This window comes from Patagioenas fasciata, chromosome 13 (assembly GCF_037038585.1).
Source record: "Patagioenas fasciata isolate bPatFas1 chromosome 13, bPatFas1.hap1, whole genome shotgun sequence".
Lineage (NCBI taxonomy): Eukaryota > Metazoa > Chordata > Aves > Columbiformes > Columbidae > Patagioenas > Patagioenas fasciata.
This window is the reverse complement of record NC_092532.1, coordinates 14,904,339-14,923,811: the sequence shown is the minus strand read 5'-3', so window position 1 is coordinate 14,923,811 and position 19,473 is coordinate 14,904,339. Positions and strand designations below refer to the sequence as shown.

Genomic DNA, 19,473 nt, shown 5'->3' with positions numbered 1-19,473 from the left:
TAGAGAGCAAAACTAGTACTTACCTGTGTATGCTGGGTAACCCACCAGCACATTGTGGGTGAACTCTGAGCTCTCTCTGCACTGATACCGAAGACTTTGGTTGTGGTCTCTATATTGTGTGGAATATCTGATTATGAGGCAGCCCAGGCACTGTATGGCAGTTGTGCAGAAGTCCAGAGAAGTATCATGTCCAGAAACTCTTGCTTTTACTGTCATTATTGCCAAACATTCTTATCTTGGGTGATCATTCTTCCCTAGTTTCTGAACCATGGTAAGATCTTTAAACCAGACTTCTTCCCCAGCGGAGCATCACCAATTGGAGACTTTCCTAGTGAGTTCATTCCCATCCCAAAATGCCCATCCCTAGCGCCCATCAGTGTGGCTGTTGCCCCACACATCGTATCTGAAAAGCACTTTCTCCTAAGGCAAGAAGGAAAAGGTGCTTTCTAGGTTTGTTCGTTCTTGGGCTTCTCTATCCACAGAGCACCAGCAGGGAAATTTAATCTTAATTTAGAGGCCTGCTGGATTTATATGGGCCCAGGAAAAAGGTCAGACACTCTACAGGGTTGAAACACAGGGACTGATACCTAGTCTTAATCCCCATGTGTATTCACAGCCATGGTGGTGATTGCTTTGATCAGTAGCTAGAAAAAAATACTATAGTGGAAGAGTCAAATTTAGTAATATTTTCAGGGAAATAAACGGGAATGGTCCATTTTAACCCCTATATGTGTCTGATCTTGGAAGCCAAAAGACTCCTTGCTCAGCCTGGCTTTCTGAGCTCTGCTAAGTGGTTCTTTTCTGTCTGTTTTGGAGGTGATCGAGACAGACCCAGAACCAGCTCACACTGTCTTGGAGGAGAGCAGCCGCGAGGTGGAGCTTTGTCTCAGTGCTGTTGTTGACTATGCCGAGTTCAAGCTGGATATGCACGTGTTTCAGTTCAAGGAGACCTTGCTCTTCCAGACCAGGACGTTCAGGTGGGTGCTGGAGACCAGGCAGGGACCTGCAAGTGGGAGCTGCTTCCCCAGAGCCACGTTGTGCTCTCAGGTGGCCTCTGCTTTTCCTTCTACTCATGTTCCTGTGCCACAGAGGTTATGCTGACATGCTCATTGCTTGGCCACTTAATAAACCTGTTTTAATTTGTGAACAGGCTGATCAGCCTTGGATTGGGATGCTGCTGCTTGCTGGGTCATGAGGTTTCAGCTTCCACACACATTCTGGCATATCCCAGGGCCTGGAGATCTCCCGCATGTGGACCTGAGTCCTTTCTAGGGCTTTACATTCAGTCTCACCTGCTGTTCATCACTTTAAACAAATCATCTGTTGCTTCATCCTTTCCAAGTCCTGGTGCTGGGGCTCATGTATCTGCACACAAAGCCAAGCAGGTGGCTGCCATCCTGCCAAGATGTGTGAGGAGAGGTTCAATTCTGCCGTGCCTTTCTGCTGAGAACAACCATGGTTTTGCTCTCATTGTGTGTTGTCTGTCGTCGTCTCCTTGAGGATGAGTTTGCAATTGAAATAATGTCGAATCAAGACCAAAAGACTAGAATAACACCCTTGGACAAAGTCTCCTGAGTGCCATGGCTGGTGTTTGCTCTTTAATTTCTAGACTTCAAAATACTTTGTCTTGGGGCAGCTTGGGGAAGTGATCTAGACATGGAAGAGTTGCCTAGGGAAGATGATGTTATTCAGCATAAAGAAAGGGGTGCCAGGAGCCCACCATGCAGTGCTAACTTTTCTACTCACTTGGTGTTTATTTGACATTTTATTTCTCCTCCTTGTTTTTCAGTTTCCAGCTGTCCAATACAGGGAATGTGGCCCTGGAATACACCTGGATGGCAGCTGCGGAGGATGAAAGTCCAGTGAGCCAGACTGGGGAGCTGCTCCTGCCCAATCCGTATGGTGAGGCACTGGGTCTCTGTGGCAGCTGGGAATGTCTGGGGTGTTTCAAGTCAGTAGCTGAGGGCTTTGGGAGAAGACCATGCGTATGAATTGCCTCTTCATCCCTGTCCAGTCTTCTGTTTTCATCAACATCTTCTCAGCTGCAGCTGGAGACTTTCTCTTTGTCCTCATCTCAGTCCTGGAGATGGAGAGAGTTTAACAGTGTGGAGCAAAGCAGCTGGTTACTGTCCTGGGCATGTTAACCTTCCTGTCTGTCATCCAAGCATCTTTAACAGATGTTCAGGGGTGTGTTTTGATTCAAGCTGTTCGCTGGGTGTCCACTGGGTCTTTTCACTGTGTTTGCTGCCCCCAATCCTCAGTTTTCCCTCCTGTCTGTTCTCACTTTCACACCTGTCCCCAGGACTTCCTGGCATTATGATTCAGCAAGCAGTAACACAGAAGAAAAAAAACACCGACTGTTTTCACTGTTCTTCACTGGGAGTTCTCCTGCTGAAAGTATTTGACCTGAGATGCTTCTAGTGCATCCCAGCTCCCTTCTGTCCATCTGCAGCATGAGGCTGAGGTGCTGGAAACAGAAGATTTTTCTCCTTGAAAGATGTCCTGCTATAACCTGTTCTTTGCTACAGGGGATTTCCTCTCCTTCACTTCTGGTACTACTGTGAAGCCCCACTCCATCTGTTGTCCGAGCCGGCTGGGCTGCACTGTGGAGCAGGTCTCTTCTTCCCTGAGCTCATCTCTGAATGCCATTAGTGCCACCTCACCGTTCTCTGTGGAGCCCCGCAGTGGCACCATCCCTGCCAGGCAGGAGCAGCTCTTCCAGATGAAGTTCTCTCCAGTGTGTGTGGGGGACTTTGAGAGCCATATGCTCTGCAGGTAGGGATCATCCAGGTGCTTTTCAACTCATTCTGCTGCTGGATACTCATGGTGTTGCCTCTGATTGGGGTGAGGGGGAGTGTGGACCTGGGGACAGGCAGCCCCAGAGAAGCAGCAGAAGCAACTGACATACAGGAGCACAGAAAGATGATCATCCAGTCTTGCTAGAAGTAGGTAGAAGACACTAGGAAAAGACTTTGTATGAAATATTAAGCTCCTGGAGTGTTTCAAAATCTGGAACAAGATACAGAAAGGCTGTCAAGGGGCAAGCAACATGAGGAAGAAATTTTTTACACTGAGGGTGGTGAAACACTGGCAAAAGTTTCCCGAAGAGGTGGTGGATGCCCCATCCCTGGAGACATCCCAGGCCAGGCTGGATGGGGCTCTGAGCAACCTGAGCTGGTGAAGATGTCCCTGCTCATGGCAGGGGTGGCACTGGGTGAGCTTTGAAGGTCCCTTCCAATCCAAACTATTCTATGATTCTTTATCAGACAAGCATGGCCTCCTTATCTACATATAAGCGTCTGTGCTGTGGTTGTTCTCTAGACACATGGCTGTTCATGTTTCTGTCACTTCACCTCTTCTGCCTCCACGGTGGGGGGTGCAATTCTGTTTGATTTGCTGCTCAGTGCTTGCATGGAGAAAGGATGCAACACTGTGTGCTGGGCAAGGAGCTGGGCAAACAGCTGGCTGTCTAGAAACATTAGTCTGGCTAACACCAGTCCCTTTCTTCCTAGTATTCCTAACCTGAAACCAAATCAGAAAGGCCCAGAGGTGACTCTGAAGGGGAGAAGCCTGATGACAAACTGCCACTTTGAGCTGGAAGACTCTGACTACATCACTGCAAAAAGGCGCAGCTCAGAGTTGGAGGGACCAAAGCTGGATCTCAACACAAGAGTGATTGAGTTTGCAGCAACTGGAGTGTGCAGCAGGAACAGCAGGTAGGTGTGGGCATGGCTTCTCCTGTCGATGGTCTCCTGGTTATCCCCTTTAACCACAACTTTTCCAAGCTCCAAGGCACATCTGTACCTGTCTGTGATCTGCTGACATTTGGCCACTAGTCTGTTTTGGGGCTGGAATAAGCTGTTCAGTGAAAAACAACTGGCCAATTTTTCATTCTTTGTCCCTTTCTTCAATAAGGTATGGGTCAGTCTGGGAGGACCACATATCCCCAGCCTGTGCTTTGTGGCCAATACAGCCTTTGTCAATTTAAGAGCATCCTTGGGACATTCTTGCTCCTTAGAGATACCCGTCAGACAGGATCAGTGAAGGCTGCAACCATAACAGAGAACACCATCTTCCAAAGATGCCTTACTGGGCTTGATTTTACCATTTTTCACTTGATCTTACCATTTTAAGGTGCAAGAGCTTGGCTGTATTCTTGCTGGGGTTTTTTTTGTTGACAGCTGTTAATCTGTACCCCCCTGGGAAACAAACATGGCCCCTAGAAAGCAGATAAAATATTGGTACTCAGCATTGTTCCCCTCTACCAAATAACTCCTTCCAGGTGGTGTCCAGGACTGGCAGTGCCTGATGTCTACTGCAGGACGGAGTCATGAATGTCCAAATGCCACCTCAGTGATCTCTTTTGCTTTGTGTGCCCAGGACCTTCATGGTTATGAACCCGACCAGTTCTGGGTATTCCTTCCAGTGGACTTGCCAGGACCCTGAAGCCCCACCAGAACGGGTGGCTTTCTTCTGCCTCACAGAGAGAGGTCAGATCCAGCCAGGGAAGAAAGCAGAGGTGGGTGCAGAAAATTAAGGTAAATCCAGTACACAAATATTCCAGTTTAACATGAGCCATGTCTGTGTTTACTGGCTGTCCCACATCGCTGTGAGCTTGCCAAGACCATGAAGAAACCTTTGACTGCAGTGTAAATGAGCTGGCAGATGAACCTGCATCCCACATCTGCCATGTTTTCAGGGTGTAAGCGGCACAGCAGCCTACCTCTGAGCTCACAGCAACATAACGTAGAGGTTCCTGGGGCTTCTTGTTGGTATAGACTGTACCCCCCTCCCCTGACTCTGCCAAGGGCAACAACTTGCCTTCATTTGCCTATTTCTTCCCCAGATGAAGTTTGAATTCATTCCCCGGCACCTGGACATCACGGAATCATCCTGGGTCTTTGCGATCCCTGAGCAGAGCATGTCAGTCCCATTTCTGTTGGTGGGCAATGCCACTGACCCATTAGTGACTCTGGACAGATCCCACCTGAACTTTCACTTGCTGTTAATTGGTGAGCACCCTGGTTATACCATACACACTCAGAAATGGGCCTCTCCAGGGGACCAGCGCTCCTGTTATTCCAGCAGCTCCCACAAGGAAGCTGGAGATGGAAATGGGCTCTTATGAGCAGAGCATTCAGCTCCTGGCACTCAAGTGTACAAGGGAGAGGAATGGGAAGGAAGGTGTGTGTCAGAGGCATGGCATGTGATTGAAGCTGTTTCCAAGTGGGGGTTTGAGGGTGATGCAGGGAAGCCAGGGGTCAGAATAAGGCAGAACCATTGTGGGCAGTGGTGGTCTGGTGGCCAGAGGAAAATGTTTTCAGCGGCTGTTCTGTCGTCTGCTCAGGGCACAAAGTACAACAGACTCTCTATATGATCAACAATGAGAGGGAAGCCTACAGCTTTGCTTTCAGAGAAGGCTCTCTCTTCTCAGAGGGATGCAACTCCTCCGTGAAAATAGAGCCCCTGGAAGGCTCCATTGCTCCACTTTCAAGGTAACAGGGCTCACAGGCCAGATTCCCTCTCCTACATGCCAAACACAGCATTGTGATTTTGCTTTTGAGGCTCTCCCCTCTGCAGTCACCAGGTGATTCTCAGTCATAGCACACATCTGCCTTGTTTCATTCTTTCCCAATGAGGACACCATGAAACTGCAGGTTTCTCCATAAAGTGGCTGTGTCCAGGTTACCCTGGTCTTCTAGGCTCCCTTCCTGGGGAAATTTAGAAATTACATAGAAATTACTCATAGACATTACAAAGAAGGCAGTTTGGTGGCACCCACGTTGCACAGCTGTCATGGGAGCTGGATGATTCCTCTTTGCGAAGAGGATGTTACCCTTGTCATATAAATCAGAGAGACTGGGGGCCTCTGGGGGTGCCCTGTTCTGTGTTTGGGACAGAAATGGGCTCCCAGACCAATGCTGTCCTGTATCACATGGGCAGGGCAGTAAGGGCAGCATTAGCTCGGGGCTTGCTGCCTTGTTTTGTCCTTTGCCATTTCACTGCATGGGATCATCATACCCTACACAGTTCTTTCCAGGGCTTGCTCCATGGTGGAAGACCCTGGAAGGGCAGAGTGCTCCTCCTGGTTTCTCCCAGGGTCTCCCCTGGGGTCTCACCACAGCCATTGCACAAACAGCTCTCCTGTAGAGCAGGTAATGTGGGGCTGAGAAAGCTAAGAGCCTGTGAACAGAGCAAAAAGGATTTTCTCTCCCCAGGCTTCCTATTACAGTTTTCTTCACACCAACACTAGAAGGAGAGGTGGTCTTCAACATCAAGTGCAATGTCAAGAGGAAGACCCAGCCCCTCTCCTTGAATATCAAGGCCACCGGCTATAGCATGAACGTGTCTGTCAGGTGTGAGAGGGGTGACGGCTGTGTCACCGAGCTCAGTGCAAAAGAGATCAACATCATTGATTTCAACGAGGTGAGCAGCATCAGTTCCCTGAACTGTTTGTCCCACAAAGCCCTGCAAGGTTGGGCCTTAAGCATGTGCTTTGCAGATACATAGGAAAGAGAGGGAATGTTTTTTCTTCATTTATGGGCCTCTAGAGGGAGGGAGATTGATATTTCAGACACGTCATTAGCTGAATGTGAAAGATGAAAGGGTGCTTGCTGGGCCAGCCAGCACTTTGTGTGTGCTTCGAGCCCTGGTCCTCACCCTCTTGACCCCGTAGGTACAGCTAAATGAGAATATCAAGCGCATCTTCAGCATCTACAATAATGGCAAGTTCAGCTTCACCTTCTCATGGGAACTGAGTGGCCCCACAGCCTGTAAGGAGGTCCTGACCATCACCCCTCAGATGGGCGCCGTGCAGCCTGAGGGGAAGGCAGACACCCAGCTGGCTTTTCACCCGCAGAAGCTGGGCTCTCTTAAGGATGTGGAGCTGACTCTTCAGGTGAGACACCAGCGTTTAATACGGGACCTTCACCTTCCCTACGCAGCAGCTTGGCAGCAGGAGCCCAGAGCTTAGGGGTGAGCTCCATCAGCTGAAGAGCCTGAATGAGGCAAAGAGTATCCTGCTGCCAAAGTAGGGCCTGACAGTTTTGGGATGGAGTATTTTAAGAAGTGCTTATCCAGGTTGACTTTGGGAAGCGCTTTTGTGGCAGGACATATACCCCAGCCCTCTCTGCCCCTAATTTGGAGGGGCACTAGATGAGCACGGGGATGGACCTGTTTCTCTTTGCCAGTCCCTTCTGAGTTGTGTCCCACTGCTCAGAAAGGTCTTGCCAGCACATGGGTGCATATGGCAGGGCCATGACTCTCCAAAAACCCTCTCCTTCTCAGACCAAGCTTTCCATGTGTTTTCATTCTGGAGTTCTTAGGCACCTGCTTTTCCTTATTGTCACTGCAGCCAGCTGTCCCCCATCAAGAGGGGGATATCGGCCATCTCTGGTGTTTGCAGGTGTAGTTCATATCTCTCTTCAGCTGGCTCATACTCTTTTTCTCCTCACCAGATCAGCAAGGGTCCCACATTTACTTGCAAGTTACTTGCCACCGTGGTAGTGCCCACTGTCCACTTCTCCACCACCAGACTCAACTTTGGAGCCTGCTTCATCTACCATGCTGGGATGCTGCCTGCCCAGCAGACCCTCGTCATCACAAACAAGGCAGACAAGGATGTCAGGTAGGCCTCCTCCTCCACACACTCCTTTGGCCCATGCTTAGCACATGCCTACTCCACATCCTCCTGACCCCTGTGGGTGAAATCCTGAGGATTCAGGGAGAGGAGACAGGAGAGTTGCCCTGATGTTGTCATCTGAGCACACATGGCCTTGTGACACCTCTGCCCCCATCTCCTGTGCTTTCTGCCAGTTTGAACTGCTTGTTCACCAGCACCGCGCATCTGGAGATGAACTTCCCAGGGTACATCCTGGCCCCAGGACAGATGGTGGAGGTGCCCATCACTTTCTATCCAAGAGAGGTTACATCTTATCATGAGCTCATCCCTTTTGAAATCAATGATCTTTACCAGCAGACTGTTGAGGTCCGAGGAAGGGGCACAGAAATGAAGGTGAGATGAAATCCAAATCCTAAAACTCCAGGTGACAGCCAACCAGCATGACTTTCTCTCTCTTTTTCCTCATCTCTCTTTCCCAGCCTACCATGTTTAGGTTTTCTGCTGCAAGGGTGGCAGAAAACCTTTTCCCTTATTTCCTTTCACTTTATATTAATTCCTCTTGCCTCAGGTTGATGTTGTGGAACCACAAGGAAAGGTGGTGAAGCTGGGAGCCCTCTCCATTGGACAGACAGTGAAGAAGATTGTCACCATAGCAAACAACAGTGCTGTCCCTCTCACTTTTAAGCTCAGTCTCGTGTCCACCAGCCCAGAGCTGCAAAAACCTGAGGTAAGTTCCCTTCCTTCACTGGAGAAGACTTTGCTGTGCCTACAGGGATGCCTGCAGGTAGCTGTGAGCTGCTCTAGCTGGGAGCTAGTAGCTAATTACAATTGTGTACTGTCCTGGTTGCTTGTGTGTTCTTCCCTGCTGGGACTGCCCTACCAGCAGATACATGCAATGTGAATATCTCATCTGAGCTGGGTGTCAGGACCTCCCCTAATAGCCAGAAGTGAGAAGGTACGATTCCTCTCATCTATTTTAGACACATATGTTAGGATGTGGCCATGTATATTAGATACGGAAAGGTAATCTTTAAATACCAAGAGTTACAGCTCTCTTGGAGTTCATGTCAAATTATTTTGGAAGATGTAGTCCAGCTCACCATGGCCAGATGGACATGACACAGGAAAATTTGATACCTAGGGATGCATACCAGGGAATTAGTAGGATTGGGGCAATATTGATGGGGACAGAGGAGAAACTGGGAGACTCTGTGGAGGATTCACAGCTCAGTTGTCAGATGAAGCAGTCTCCACTCATTTCTTTGGGCAGGTTCTCAGCTTGAACCCCAGCCATGAACTAAGTCTGAAGCCTAAAGGAGATACTTGTAAAGTGGAGGTGACCTTCTCCCCAAAGTGCCGCATCCAGCCATTCACCACAGAGGTGATGTTGGAGTGCAATGGCCTGGTGCGCTCCCTCTTCATGGTGCGGGGCTCCTGCCATGGCATCCATGTGAGCTTGGACCAAGAACACCTCAGCTTTGGAGCAGTGGTGCAGCAGAGCTTCACATCCCAGCGAGTCGTCATGCAGAACACGGGTGACATAGGAGCCAAGTAACGTAAAACCTTGTTCTTCTCTGAGGGCTGAGAGCTTGGATGAGGGTTGGATAGAGCTGTAGCTTCCCCAGATTCCCTTCTGCTTTCCTGTCCCAGTGGAAAGTTGTGCAGCCAAGGCTGTGCAGTCAGGTCCTGGAAGGCTTGTTTACAGACGGGTGCAGCTGAGTCCTGCCTTATTGCCAGGAGGCTCAGCACCATGCCTGAGATCCTGTGGAAAAGCCCACAAGAGGACAAGGGACAGCACATGGCATTTGCAGCTTTCCCAGTTGCTAATCCTTCCTTTCTGTCTTTGTGCTTTCCTTGGCAAGGTTTAAGTGGGACATCAAGAGCTTCAAACCAGATTTCTCCATCTGTCCCACAAAGGGTTACATCTTCCCAGGAATGGACGTCCCCTTTGTTGTGACCTTCCACCCCTCCACACTGAGCCGCACTATCCAGTACGAGGGCCTGCAGTGTTTCATCCAGGGCAGTGAGCCACTCCGGCTTACACTGACGGGGTGCTGCATGGAAACCCCTGTGACCAGAGAGGTAACTGGGTCATCCCTTTACCCCAGTATTTGCACCACATCTCTCCCAGGGCAGGAGAACATAGTGTGTAGATTCATTCCTGCCTGGGTATCCCAGAGAGTGGAAAAAAACACTGGGCAGGATTCCCAAAATCCTGAGCCCTGTTACTGCTTTCCTGTTCTATTAAAGGCTGGTGCTCCTCCAGTGAGCATGTTGTCAGCCCTGGCTCTGTATTGCAGCACCCTTGATGTGGGGACACCCTGCATGGCTCTTCTGACACCCCCTGCACAGAGCCCTCCAGCTGTACCCACACTATTGCACCCACAGCCACACTTTTCCTCTCTGTCAGGGCAGGAGAGGGCATCTCTTCTCCTGAGTAGCAAGTGATAGGACAAGAGGAAATGGCCTCAAGTTGTGCCAGGAAAGGTTCAGATTGAATATTAGGAAACATTTCTTCATAGAAAGGGTTGTGAAGTGGTGGAACAGGCTGCCCAGGGAAGTGGTGGCATCACCATACCTGGAGGGGTTTAAAAGCAGAGATGAGGTTCTTAGGGACATGGTTTAGTGCTAGTGTTGACTCTATGTAGTAGTTTGACTCTATGATCTTTGTCTCTTTCAACCAAAATGATTCTATGATTCAGTGCTGGGAGTGGGCAGAGCATCTCCATCCAGCTCCTGGGGCACAGGAATGCAGCGTGGAGGACCTCTGGCCCTCAAGGGCATTGCAAGAGGTGCAGCTGGGAGGTGTTGGCTCTTGCTCCCAAAAAAAGAGCCTAGAGCTGCTCTTCAGCCTGCCCACAACGTGTGGCTGCAGGTCTTGTCCTTGCTCAAGAGAGAGATCCTTCCGGGACTCCCCATTTTCTTTCCTCTTTGGGAGGTGGCAGCCCCCTTCACCCAGCATGCAAAAGACCCATTCCTCTCCCTTCTCTAAGAATCAACAACTTGATTTACACCAAAAACTACAGCTCAAATGGAAATTTTACACATGATGAGGAAAAGCTGCTCCCTGGGCTCCAGGTCCTGGTGTAGAGCTAGTCAGAGTCTGTGAGAGTGGAAAGGGTTCCTCAGTGTGATCAAGCAGCCTCTGTGCTCCTCTGTTGTAGACGCTGAATTTCGCATGTGAGGTGCGTGAGCAGCACAGCCAGACCATCCTCCTGTCCAACCCCAGCAATGAGGCCTGGACTGTGCAACCTGTCATTGAGGGGGAACACTGGAAGGGGCCTGAATTTTTCCATCTGGAGGCCAAGCAACAAAAGCCCTATAAGATCACTTACAGCCCCCTAACCATGAGCTTTGAGAACAAGAAGCATCAGGTATGTGGGGCTGCAGTCACAGCTCTGCCAGCTGGACTTGCTTAAAGCTGCTTTAGTGACAACCTGAGACAAAGGACTGTCCAGGTGTGATTGAGAGCCTGTAGCTGGTCCAGACAGCAGGAAAGCTTGCTTATCCTGTTTCTTGTCTTCTAGGGCTCCATTTTCTTCCCATTGCCAGATGGGACAGGCTTGTACTACCAACTGCAAGGAACTGCTGGGGGACCAAAGTGCTCAGGAACCATTTCCCGGCAGGTGCCATGTAGGACTTCCTACACTGAGCTCATCCCTGTCTCCAACTGGCTGACCAGGCCACAGAGGTGAGTCTGGCCCAGGAAGTCTCATCTCATCAACAATCCCTCTAGCAGGGCAAGGAAAAGGCTTCACACTCACTGCCTGGAATCTGCTTCCTGAAAGCAGAATCACAGAATGGTTGGGGTTGGAAGGGACCTCTGGAGATCATCCAGTCCAACCCACCTGCTAAAGCAGGTTCACCAGAGCAGATCACACAGGAATGTGTCCAGGCGTGTTTGAATGTCTCCAGAGGAGACCCCACAACCTCTCTGGGCAGCCTGTCCCAGGGCTCTGGCAGCCTCACAGTAAAGATGTTTCTCATATTCAAACAGAACCTCCAGTGCTTCAGTCTGTGCCTGCTGCGCCTCATCCTGTTCTTGGGCACCACTATAAAGAATCTGGCCTATCCTGGAGACATTTATCAGCACCGATAAGATCGCCTCTCAGCCTGCTCTTATCCAGGCTGAACAGACCCAAGAGAGCTGTTTCCCTCTGCGTGAGGCGCTGAGGATGAGACAGGCTGTGTTGTACTCCCACATGATGGGTTTCCGATGGGAATCCTTTCTGCTGACTTTCACTGGATCCTTCTCACCCACAGGTTCCTCGTGACAGTCCACATAATCAAACCAGAAAACCTGGAACACAGTTCTGTGCTGCAGGGGCTGGAATACATTGATGTGCCAGGCTCTGCCAAGAAGGACTACAAGCTCACATTCTACTCCTACAAGGAAGGAGTCTTTAGCGCAATAGTGAGTGTGGACAGCAGGCTGTGGGGCCCTTCCAGGACCTGTTAGCTCACTGAGAAGATACACACCTGTTTTCATATCTCCATGTGCCTGCTGGTGGGACTGTAGGTGTCCTGGGTGGGTGCTGAAGAGCAGATGCCTCTCCACACACCCCACACACATCAGTCTCTTTGTGAGTCCCACTGTGGGCTGCTAAGCACAGGTGAGTCAGGACAAAGCTGAGATGGAAGAAGTGGGCAATGGGGAGAGTACAAAGTGGAAATACTGCACATGCGTTCCCCGGTCTTGCATTGGTCCTCTGTGGCAGCTTATGGTCATTCTTGGAGATAGGGTGCTGAGCTGTGGGGAGCTCTTTGGGCTGGCTTAGCACATCTGGAATGTTTTTATGTGCAAAATGACCAGTGATTTCCTGTTTCTCTGATTCAGGTGACCTTCCTCAACGAGGTGACCCAGGAGTACTTGTTCTACATGGTGACTTTCAAGGCCACCACTTCAGGACCCATCAGCACCATTGAATTAACCACTGCTGTTCGGCAGAGAGTGTCTTCCACCATCAAGCTGGACAACCCTTTGCCTACCTCTGTGAGGTTTACCATAGATTGCAAAGTGCCTGACATCAGTGTTCCCCCGCATTTCACTGTTCCTGCGCAGTCAGAGGTAGGAGCAGAGCTCGTCCAGTACTGCCCTCCTCTCCCTGCAGCCTTTCTGGGAGTGGGTGCTCTCAAAAGGTTAACATGAACCACCTGGGGCTGCTTTCCAAAGGTGTCAGCTCTGACCTGCTAGTAATCTGGAGGGGAAGCAGTGTGTGAGAATATCCCCAGTGGGAGTCACTGTGTGCTGGTGGAATCAGCCATGCTACCCATTGTGATATGGTCCCATCAGGCCTCACATGGCAGGTCCCTGTGCCATGTTCATTATTTAGTTGGGGGTGTTTTCAGTTTAGAGTGGCTGCAGGTCCTGCCTCACCCCACCAGGAGGGCATTTGCAACCTGGATTGTTTTGTGCCCTGGGGGGAGTATAAGGGCATTTTAGGGTGGGAAGCTTCTGGGATAGTGCTGGAGGGCTCTCACCTGTTGGTGACAGTCCCCCAAGTGAGCTGTCACTGACATGCAGCAGGGCTCTGCCACAGAGAGAAAGAGTTGAAGTGAGGGAGGGTGCTGGGCTGCCTTCCAGTGCTGTGTGAGTGCACCAGGGACTGATTTCCCCTGGTCCTGCCTTCCCCGTCTCTTCCTGACCCAATGGCTTTTCCCTTTGTTCCCCTCAGGCTGATCTTGTCTTGGAGTACCAGCCCCTGAAAGCAGGTGAGAGCACTGGGCGCCTGCTGCTCCAGAGCATCGACTTGGGCTGTTTCTACTACAACCTGCACCTGAAAGCTAGTGTGAGCAATCCCGAGAAGCCTCTCTACTTCTCCACCATGCTCGGCTCTAGTCAGACCATCACCACCAAAATAATTAATTATGCCCGACAGAAGACCGAGTACTTCCTCCAGGTAACCCCAGCCTGCCCTGGGCTCCTACTGGGAAGCAGCTCATCTGCCCAGCATCAGCCCTTCCCATTGAGGGGTCTCCTCTAGCTTGGGGAAGCCCCTTTAGCTTGGTCTGGCAGAGCCGGGGTGGCTGTGTGAGCCATGAGGTCTTCACACCAATGCTGGGCTTGTCCCCACTTGGACTGTCCTCACATGCAGACCCTTCTCTGCCCTTGTTGGAGCTGCTCTTGCAGGTCCCGTGGTGTTCACCTGAAACCTCAGCTCTGGCAGTAAAGTCTCCTGGGGTTTGATGCAGGGTTGTCCCTACTCAGCATGTCTGGACAGTCCTTACAGGGACTTACCAAGGGTACGGTGGGGATGGAAGAGGCAAGGGAAAAGAAACCCTGGCCAGTGTGATGGTGGGAGACCATCAGTTTGTGGCTCTGGTAAGGTGACTCTCTCCCTCCATGGTCTCTTCTCTCTCCCTCCTGTGCAGACCAACTGTGTTGACTTCCAGACTGAGAAGACCATCAGTGTACCCCCTGCCAGCCCGGGGGGCTCAGAGGTGAGCGTGGAGGTGACCTATGAGCCCTACCAGCTGGGTGAAGCCCGGGCTACACTCCAGCTCTCCTCCCCCCTTGGTGGCGACTACAGCATCCCCCTCTTTGGCCTTGCCCTCCCGCCCAAGCCCCAGGGCCCTTTCTCCATCAAGGCTGGCAGCACCACCTCTATCCCCTTCAAAAACGTCTTCCTCCAGCCCATGGCCTTCCAGTACACGGTGGAGCACCCGGCCTTCACTGTCAGGGCCCCTGAGAGCTTGCGTCCCAAGAAAAACATCTTCATCACTGTCTCCTTCGAGGGTGGCGTAGCCCCTGATGGAGGGCCTGTCTCCAGCAAGATGGTGGTGTCCTGCCCCGGGGGGGTGGGGGTCTACTGGGTCTATTATCTCCAGGGCCTCCCCTCTCCGAAGTGACTGAGGGGGTCTGTGGGTGAAGCTGCCCCTCCTCGTGGGAGTTTGTTAACTAACTGAGGGAGGGGTAATTAAAGTCTCTGTTTGGAATAAACCCGGGTGCTGTGGTGCTGGGAAGGGGCCCCGTCCGGGCGGTGGAGCGGGGTGCAGTAGGCGTCCTCCCCGCCGCACGGGGGCGCTGCGGAAGGGTTTGCGGATGGCGTCACGTGGGCGGGCCGGCCGTGCGGGGTCACGTGGCCGCCGGTGGCGGCGGGTCCGGGGGCGGCGGGACCATGAACGCGGAGCGGGACCTGGCGCCGCTGGCGCCCAGCGTGGTGCGGGCGCTGAACGACAAGCTGTACGAGAAGAGGAAGGTGGCGGCCCTGGAGATCGAGAAGTGAGCGGCGGGAGGGGCGGGGGGTGCCGGTAACCGGGAGGAGAACGGAGGCGGTGCCGCTCCGGGCTGCACCAGCGCACTGGGACCGGGAGGGGGGAGGTTGGTCCGGCACCCTGGGGAGGCCTGGGGCGGTCCTGGGGACACCTGAGTCTCCAGGGTGGCGGGAATCGGCGTGGGATGCTGGGGGAGGGTGGCGGGTCCCACTGTGCACCGGGGCTCCGGCCGCGGGTGGGGACCGGTCCGGCTCGCCGGTGCGAGCGGGGGCCTTCGGGGGACCGGGCCGTACTGTGAGGACCCAGAGAGTCGGGGGAAAGGGGTCACTTTAGTGCGAGCTGGAGGTTTGGAGAAAAGGGAATGGCCCCGGGACACCGGGGGCTGCAGCCCGGGAGGGTGTGCGGGACCGGGAGCCTCGGGAGGGCAAGCGGGTGCCACGGTGACCCTGCCAGGGGACGGTGCCCGGCAGGAGGGGCTCTCCCCCACGTCTCCACGTCTCCCAGTCCTGTACCACCAGTCAGTGAAGTTTATCTCTGAGCCCATCAGCTCTGGGGTGCAGATGGGGACCCACCGGTACCCACTGGTACGGGGTGTATGCCAGGGTGGGAGTGGTGCTGGGGAACCCATTGCAGAACACCCGGTGTGGCCCAGGTGCCATTGCACAGTGCCTTGTGAAATAAATGCATGAGCAGCATAACTTTAGAAACCCATCAGAAATTTAGCTCTTGCTATTCTGTGACACCAGTGGAGGTGGTGACTCTTTGCCCAGCCGTGGCCATAGCGTAGGGGACACAAAAGTCCCACTAGGCAGCAGGCTGGTGTTGGGGTGGCTGTGCCCATCATCCAGCACCCATTTTGTGTCAGCTGGGGTCTGTCACCTCATGGTGCCATCCTACCTGTCCCCCGAGTCTTTCCTGAGCTTGTCGCACATTCCATCCCAGCTGCAGAGGTTGAAAGCACCTGCTGTCACCCTCTGCTGTCATCCCTGTTCTTTGGGCGTTTCCTTTATCTCCGGTTACAGCACAGCTCAGGCCTTTCAGAGCATCCCAGCCAAGGTCTGCTGGCATGACTGTGCCCCCTCTAGTGTTGTCTGTACACGTTCTGTGTGTTTTCTTGCTCTCACTGTGTTGCTCTGAGTATTCTTTGCTGCTCTGCTCCATGGCTTTGCCTGGGTTGGGTTGTGTCATCCCTGGGCACTGCCTGATGGCTTAGCTCATGTGGGGGACCCAAAGCATCCCCTGCAGGGACAGCCCAGCATGGGGCTGGGTGTGACGATCTGGGCTGGATGGTGAATTCAAGGTGGGACATGTGGCTACAGCGACCACTCGAGGCAACCAGTGACCTGGGGATAGAGCTGCTCTGCTGAGGTTTGGGCAGGAGACACAGGAGGGATGTGGGGCGGGAACCGTGGGCTTTGAAGGTAGAGGGTCCATGTGGGTGTGCATGGCCAGCACAGCAGAATGGCTTTTGGGACAGGGTGAGCGTTTGCTCAGGTACAAAGCTCAACCCATCTAGTTCTGTTTTCTGTTCCACATGTTTACCTTTTCCTCATTTTTTCTTTTTCACAAGAATAGCTTCTTAAAGGTGGCTTGTCGTGCATGCCCCACACTTTCCCTACAGCTTCGGTACCTGTCCCTTTGCTGCTGCATGAGATGGTGCCCCTTATCCAAGCAGCTCTGCTCCAACTTATTCTGCCCCAGAATTAAGGTTTTGTGCTTGGCTTATACCAACCAAAGTCTAATTTGGCTTCAGCCAGTTCAACTGATCGAGCTGGAACCTGATCTGGGAAGGGTATGAGGAGAATGAAGGTAAGGGCCAACTCCTTCTGAGATACGTGGGTTTAGATCAGTTTAAACTCATCACAGAACAGCTCTCATGTCTCTCTGCCTCCCTCCTGTGTCTCGCTGTCTCTCAGCTCAGGTACCTCCTTGTTCTCTGGCTGGTAACATGGGAGCAGCTCCCACTGCCTGCAGACCCTCTGACGCCGTACATTGATTTTTGCTGCTTTTTGCTTCATTAGTTAAATTTCAAGCACTTTAAACTTTTGAAGGAAGTCTGTAAAGTTATTCCTGTTCAAACAAAGCTCTGTTTGTTAAATCTAGGCAATAAAAAGATCAGCCTGGCAGTCTGTACTGCTTGAGCTTAGTGTGTTTCTCCTGCTGGAGTAGGACTGGAGATGGAGCTATTTGCCCTAAGGCAGCAATTTGTGAGAGCAGGTCCGGGAGAACTCAGCTTTGGAGGGGGAAGAGCAAGTGGGGGCTGAGTGAGGGTCTCATGGTGTAAAGGGGCAGCTGCAGGCTGAGAACAGATCTGGTGTTATTTGCTTTGGGGGGAATTATAAAGTGGGTGACTGGCTGGTGGTAGCTGTCTGGGAGAGAGCAGTGTGAGATTCAGTATAGTGCCAAAAAAAATCACTGCATGGAGTTAAGTAACAGAAGCTTTTGCATGTTCATCAAAGATTAAGGTAAGGTTCTTATTTGGGCTGAGATTTTGAGAAGCCTAGCTCCGTGCTATGCATAAGCTAAAGAAAAAAGAGGAAAACATAGCGTTGCATTGGCCGGGAATCGAACCCGGGCCTCCCGCGTGGCAGGCGAGAATTCTACCACTGAACCACCAATGCTCCAGCTGTGTGCTGCTGCCTGCACAGCTGGCTGCACAGCTGGCTGGTGGCTCTGTTGCAGGGACACTTGGGGCTGAAGGGCTGATTGGTGACCTGGGACCTTGAAGCAGTGGCAAGGGCAGGAGCAGGGTTACAGGTCTTGTATAAGTGTGGCTGATGTGTTAATTATTTCTGGGTAACGAGCTACAAGTTCTTAGGGAGGAGCAGGTATTGCATGCAGAAGCTTTGTCTGCTTTTGTTAAGGTTTGTGCTATATAAGAGTACACGTGATATAAGGAGTATCAGCTGAGACGATGCATGGGTGGCTAGAAAGGTCCAAAATCTTGGTGCTGGCCATGCCAAGTGCTTCTCTGCTGCTGTCTTATGCCATGTTGAAGGTGAACGACTCATAACCTGCCCTGTCGGAGCAGGTGTTCGAAAACCTGGTGACGTCTTCTCTGCAAGCACGCAGCCCTGGTGAGGTGGCCCTGCAGAGCCTGTCCTGGGCTGGGAGCTGGTGGAGGGTGCAGGAGGCTGCAGGCTGGGAGCAGCAGGAGGGCAGTGAGTGGCTGCTGGGTGTGAGCAGGGAGGAGAGAAGAACTCTGGTTTCACTTGTGGGTTTTTTCAACCTTCCCCATTTTAGTATTACTTTTTCTGGTATCTGTTGTGGCTGAGAATCCCTGTTTCTGACAGCCGCGGGGAGCCAGCACCCGAACGTTTGTATCTGGCAGAAGCTAAAGCTGGCTGGGTGCTTCCCCCTTCTCTCCTCAGGCTGGTGCGAGAGTTTGTGGCTCAGAACAACACATGTCAAATCAAACACGTGATCCAGATCCTGTCGCAGGAATTCGCGCTCTCTCAGCACCCCCACAGCCGGAAAGGGGGGCTCATTGGCCTGGCTGCTTGCTCCATTGCCCTGGGCAAGGTAGGTGTGAGTGGGGTTTTTTGGCTTGTACGGGTTGCAGTGGGAGAACAGCGGCTTCTCCTGGGTCAACGTGATGGGGAGACTCGGGCTGGTGGCCCCCGGCTCCCTCCCTGCATTGCAGTATGTGGTTGGGTTGTGTTTGAGTCTCCGCGTTGCACCCAGCCGCATCCTTGGGCACGGAAACACTTTCTGGTCTGAGTTGCATCTTGGCAGCTCCCTAAGCTTGGTCTAAAGCACATCTGTCCATCCTCTGTCTCCAGCAGCTGGACCGAACTCAGTGGATTGAGTATTAATTTGCATTAACAGCGTTGAGAGGAGATGCAGCCTTTTCCATCTCCCACCCCCAGCTCAGCCGGCTCCAACAGTGCAGTCAGGGCCTCTGGGAAGTGGGGTTAATTTATGGACTGAACAGCAGCAGAGTCATAGTCCAAGTAAGCAAGAGGCGTAAGATATCAAGCTGCCTTAACCTGAACAAGTAGTTTTTTTTGTTTGGCTTGTCAGAAGTTTTACCTGCTGAATGCATGGATTACTGGGTCCTATTCTAGAGGGGTTATATCTATGCTGTTGCATCAAAAGTCCTCTGATTTTTGTCCTGATTGGGTCTTTCTCTGTAACTTTTCTCTAGTTAATAAGAAGAAGCTCAGTAAGTTGTTTTCTGAACTGGACAAGAGCATCCAGGCCCTCACGGTGGGGAGCACGGACTCTGCAGGCTCACAGCTCCGTCAGGCTTTTTGAGTTAAACCGTGAGGTTGGGTTTTGAAAGTGCCTGCAAGGGAAGGAGTTGCTTTGGTCCATAGTAAGTGTAGGTTGAAGAAAGCAGAGCAGGTTGTGCCTGTTGAAAGAGCTGTCAGGTAGATTTTAAATCATTCCCCTTCTAATGAGAGTCACAATCAGTCTGAGTAGATTCTTTGAAACCTGATGTCTTTTCCATTGCCTGCCTTTACGCTGGCAGCTGGGGGCATCTTAGCAGCGTTCCTGTCTTCATCCTCTTGTACAAATACAGAATCTCTTTGCAAAATCCTCCTCCCTGTGATGAGCAAAGCCCTGCTCTGCATGTTACCCACCTTCTCCTGCACAGCACGGGAACAAACGTGCTGGGGAATGGAGGAGTTGTT

The 19,473-nt window shown here is 52.0% G+C and overlaps 2 protein-coding genes and 1 non-coding gene across 8 annotated transcripts in view; 2 read left to right on the top strand and 1 right to left on the bottom strand.

The window, feature by feature from the left end:
* Nucleotides 1-14,561, top strand: part of HYDIN (HYDIN axonemal central pair apparatus protein) — a 144,614-nt gene extending 130,053 nt beyond the window's left edge. For all 3 annotated transcript variants that reach the window (XM_071814217.1, XM_071814219.1, XM_065848077.2), the window contains 20 exons: nucleotides 817-977; nucleotides 1,790-1,902; nucleotides 2,529-2,775; nucleotides 3,513-3,716; nucleotides 4,381-4,519; nucleotides 4,847-5,012; nucleotides 5,348-5,495; nucleotides 6,219-6,426; nucleotides 6,677-6,898; nucleotides 7,458-7,627; nucleotides 7,816-8,014; nucleotides 8,190-8,348; nucleotides 8,892-9,172; nucleotides 9,484-9,703; nucleotides 10,786-10,995; nucleotides 11,149-11,312; nucleotides 11,885-12,035; nucleotides 12,459-12,689; nucleotides 13,297-13,521; nucleotides 13,994-14,561. In XM_071814217.1, the coding sequence (XP_071670318.1) occupies nucleotides 817-977; nucleotides 1,790-1,902; nucleotides 2,529-2,775; nucleotides 3,513-3,716; nucleotides 4,381-4,519; nucleotides 4,847-5,012; nucleotides 5,348-5,495; nucleotides 6,219-6,426; nucleotides 6,677-6,898; nucleotides 7,458-7,627; nucleotides 7,816-8,014; nucleotides 8,190-8,348; nucleotides 8,892-9,172; nucleotides 9,484-9,703; nucleotides 10,786-10,995; nucleotides 11,149-11,312; nucleotides 11,885-12,035; nucleotides 12,459-12,689; nucleotides 13,297-13,521; nucleotides 13,994-14,470 (4,095 nt within the window). In that variant the 3' untranslated portion in view covers nucleotides 14,471-14,561. The remainder of the gene's footprint in view (nucleotides 1-816; nucleotides 978-1,789; nucleotides 1,903-2,528; nucleotides 2,776-3,512; nucleotides 3,717-4,380; nucleotides 4,520-4,846; nucleotides 5,013-5,347; nucleotides 5,496-6,218; nucleotides 6,427-6,676; nucleotides 6,899-7,457; nucleotides 7,628-7,815; nucleotides 8,015-8,189; nucleotides 8,349-8,891; nucleotides 9,173-9,483; nucleotides 9,704-10,785; nucleotides 10,996-11,148; nucleotides 11,313-11,884; nucleotides 12,036-12,458; nucleotides 12,690-13,296; nucleotides 13,522-13,993) is intronic.
* Nucleotides 14,562-14,663: 102 nt separating this feature from the next.
* The window catches only part of VAC14 (VAC14 component of PIKFYVE complex), a 61,478-nt gene continuing 56,668 nt past the window's right edge, over nucleotides 14,664-19,473 (top strand). For 3 of the 4 annotated variants that reach the window (XM_065848080.2, XM_071814228.1, XM_071814229.1), the window contains exons 1-2: nucleotides 14,687-14,843; nucleotides 18,208-18,358. In XM_065848080.2, the coding sequence (XP_065704152.1) occupies nucleotides 14,740-14,843; nucleotides 18,208-18,358 (255 nt within the window). In that variant the 5' untranslated portion in view covers nucleotides 14,687-14,739. Of the gene's footprint in view, nucleotides 14,873-18,207; nucleotides 18,359-19,473 lie in introns of all 4 variants that reach the window. The other variant, XM_065848082.2, reaches the window with a different exon arrangement.
* TRNAG-GCC (transfer RNA glycine (anticodon GCC)) lies at nucleotides 17,387-17,457 on the bottom strand. The gene has a single exon. It is a non-coding gene; the product is annotated as a tRNA-Gly (tRNA).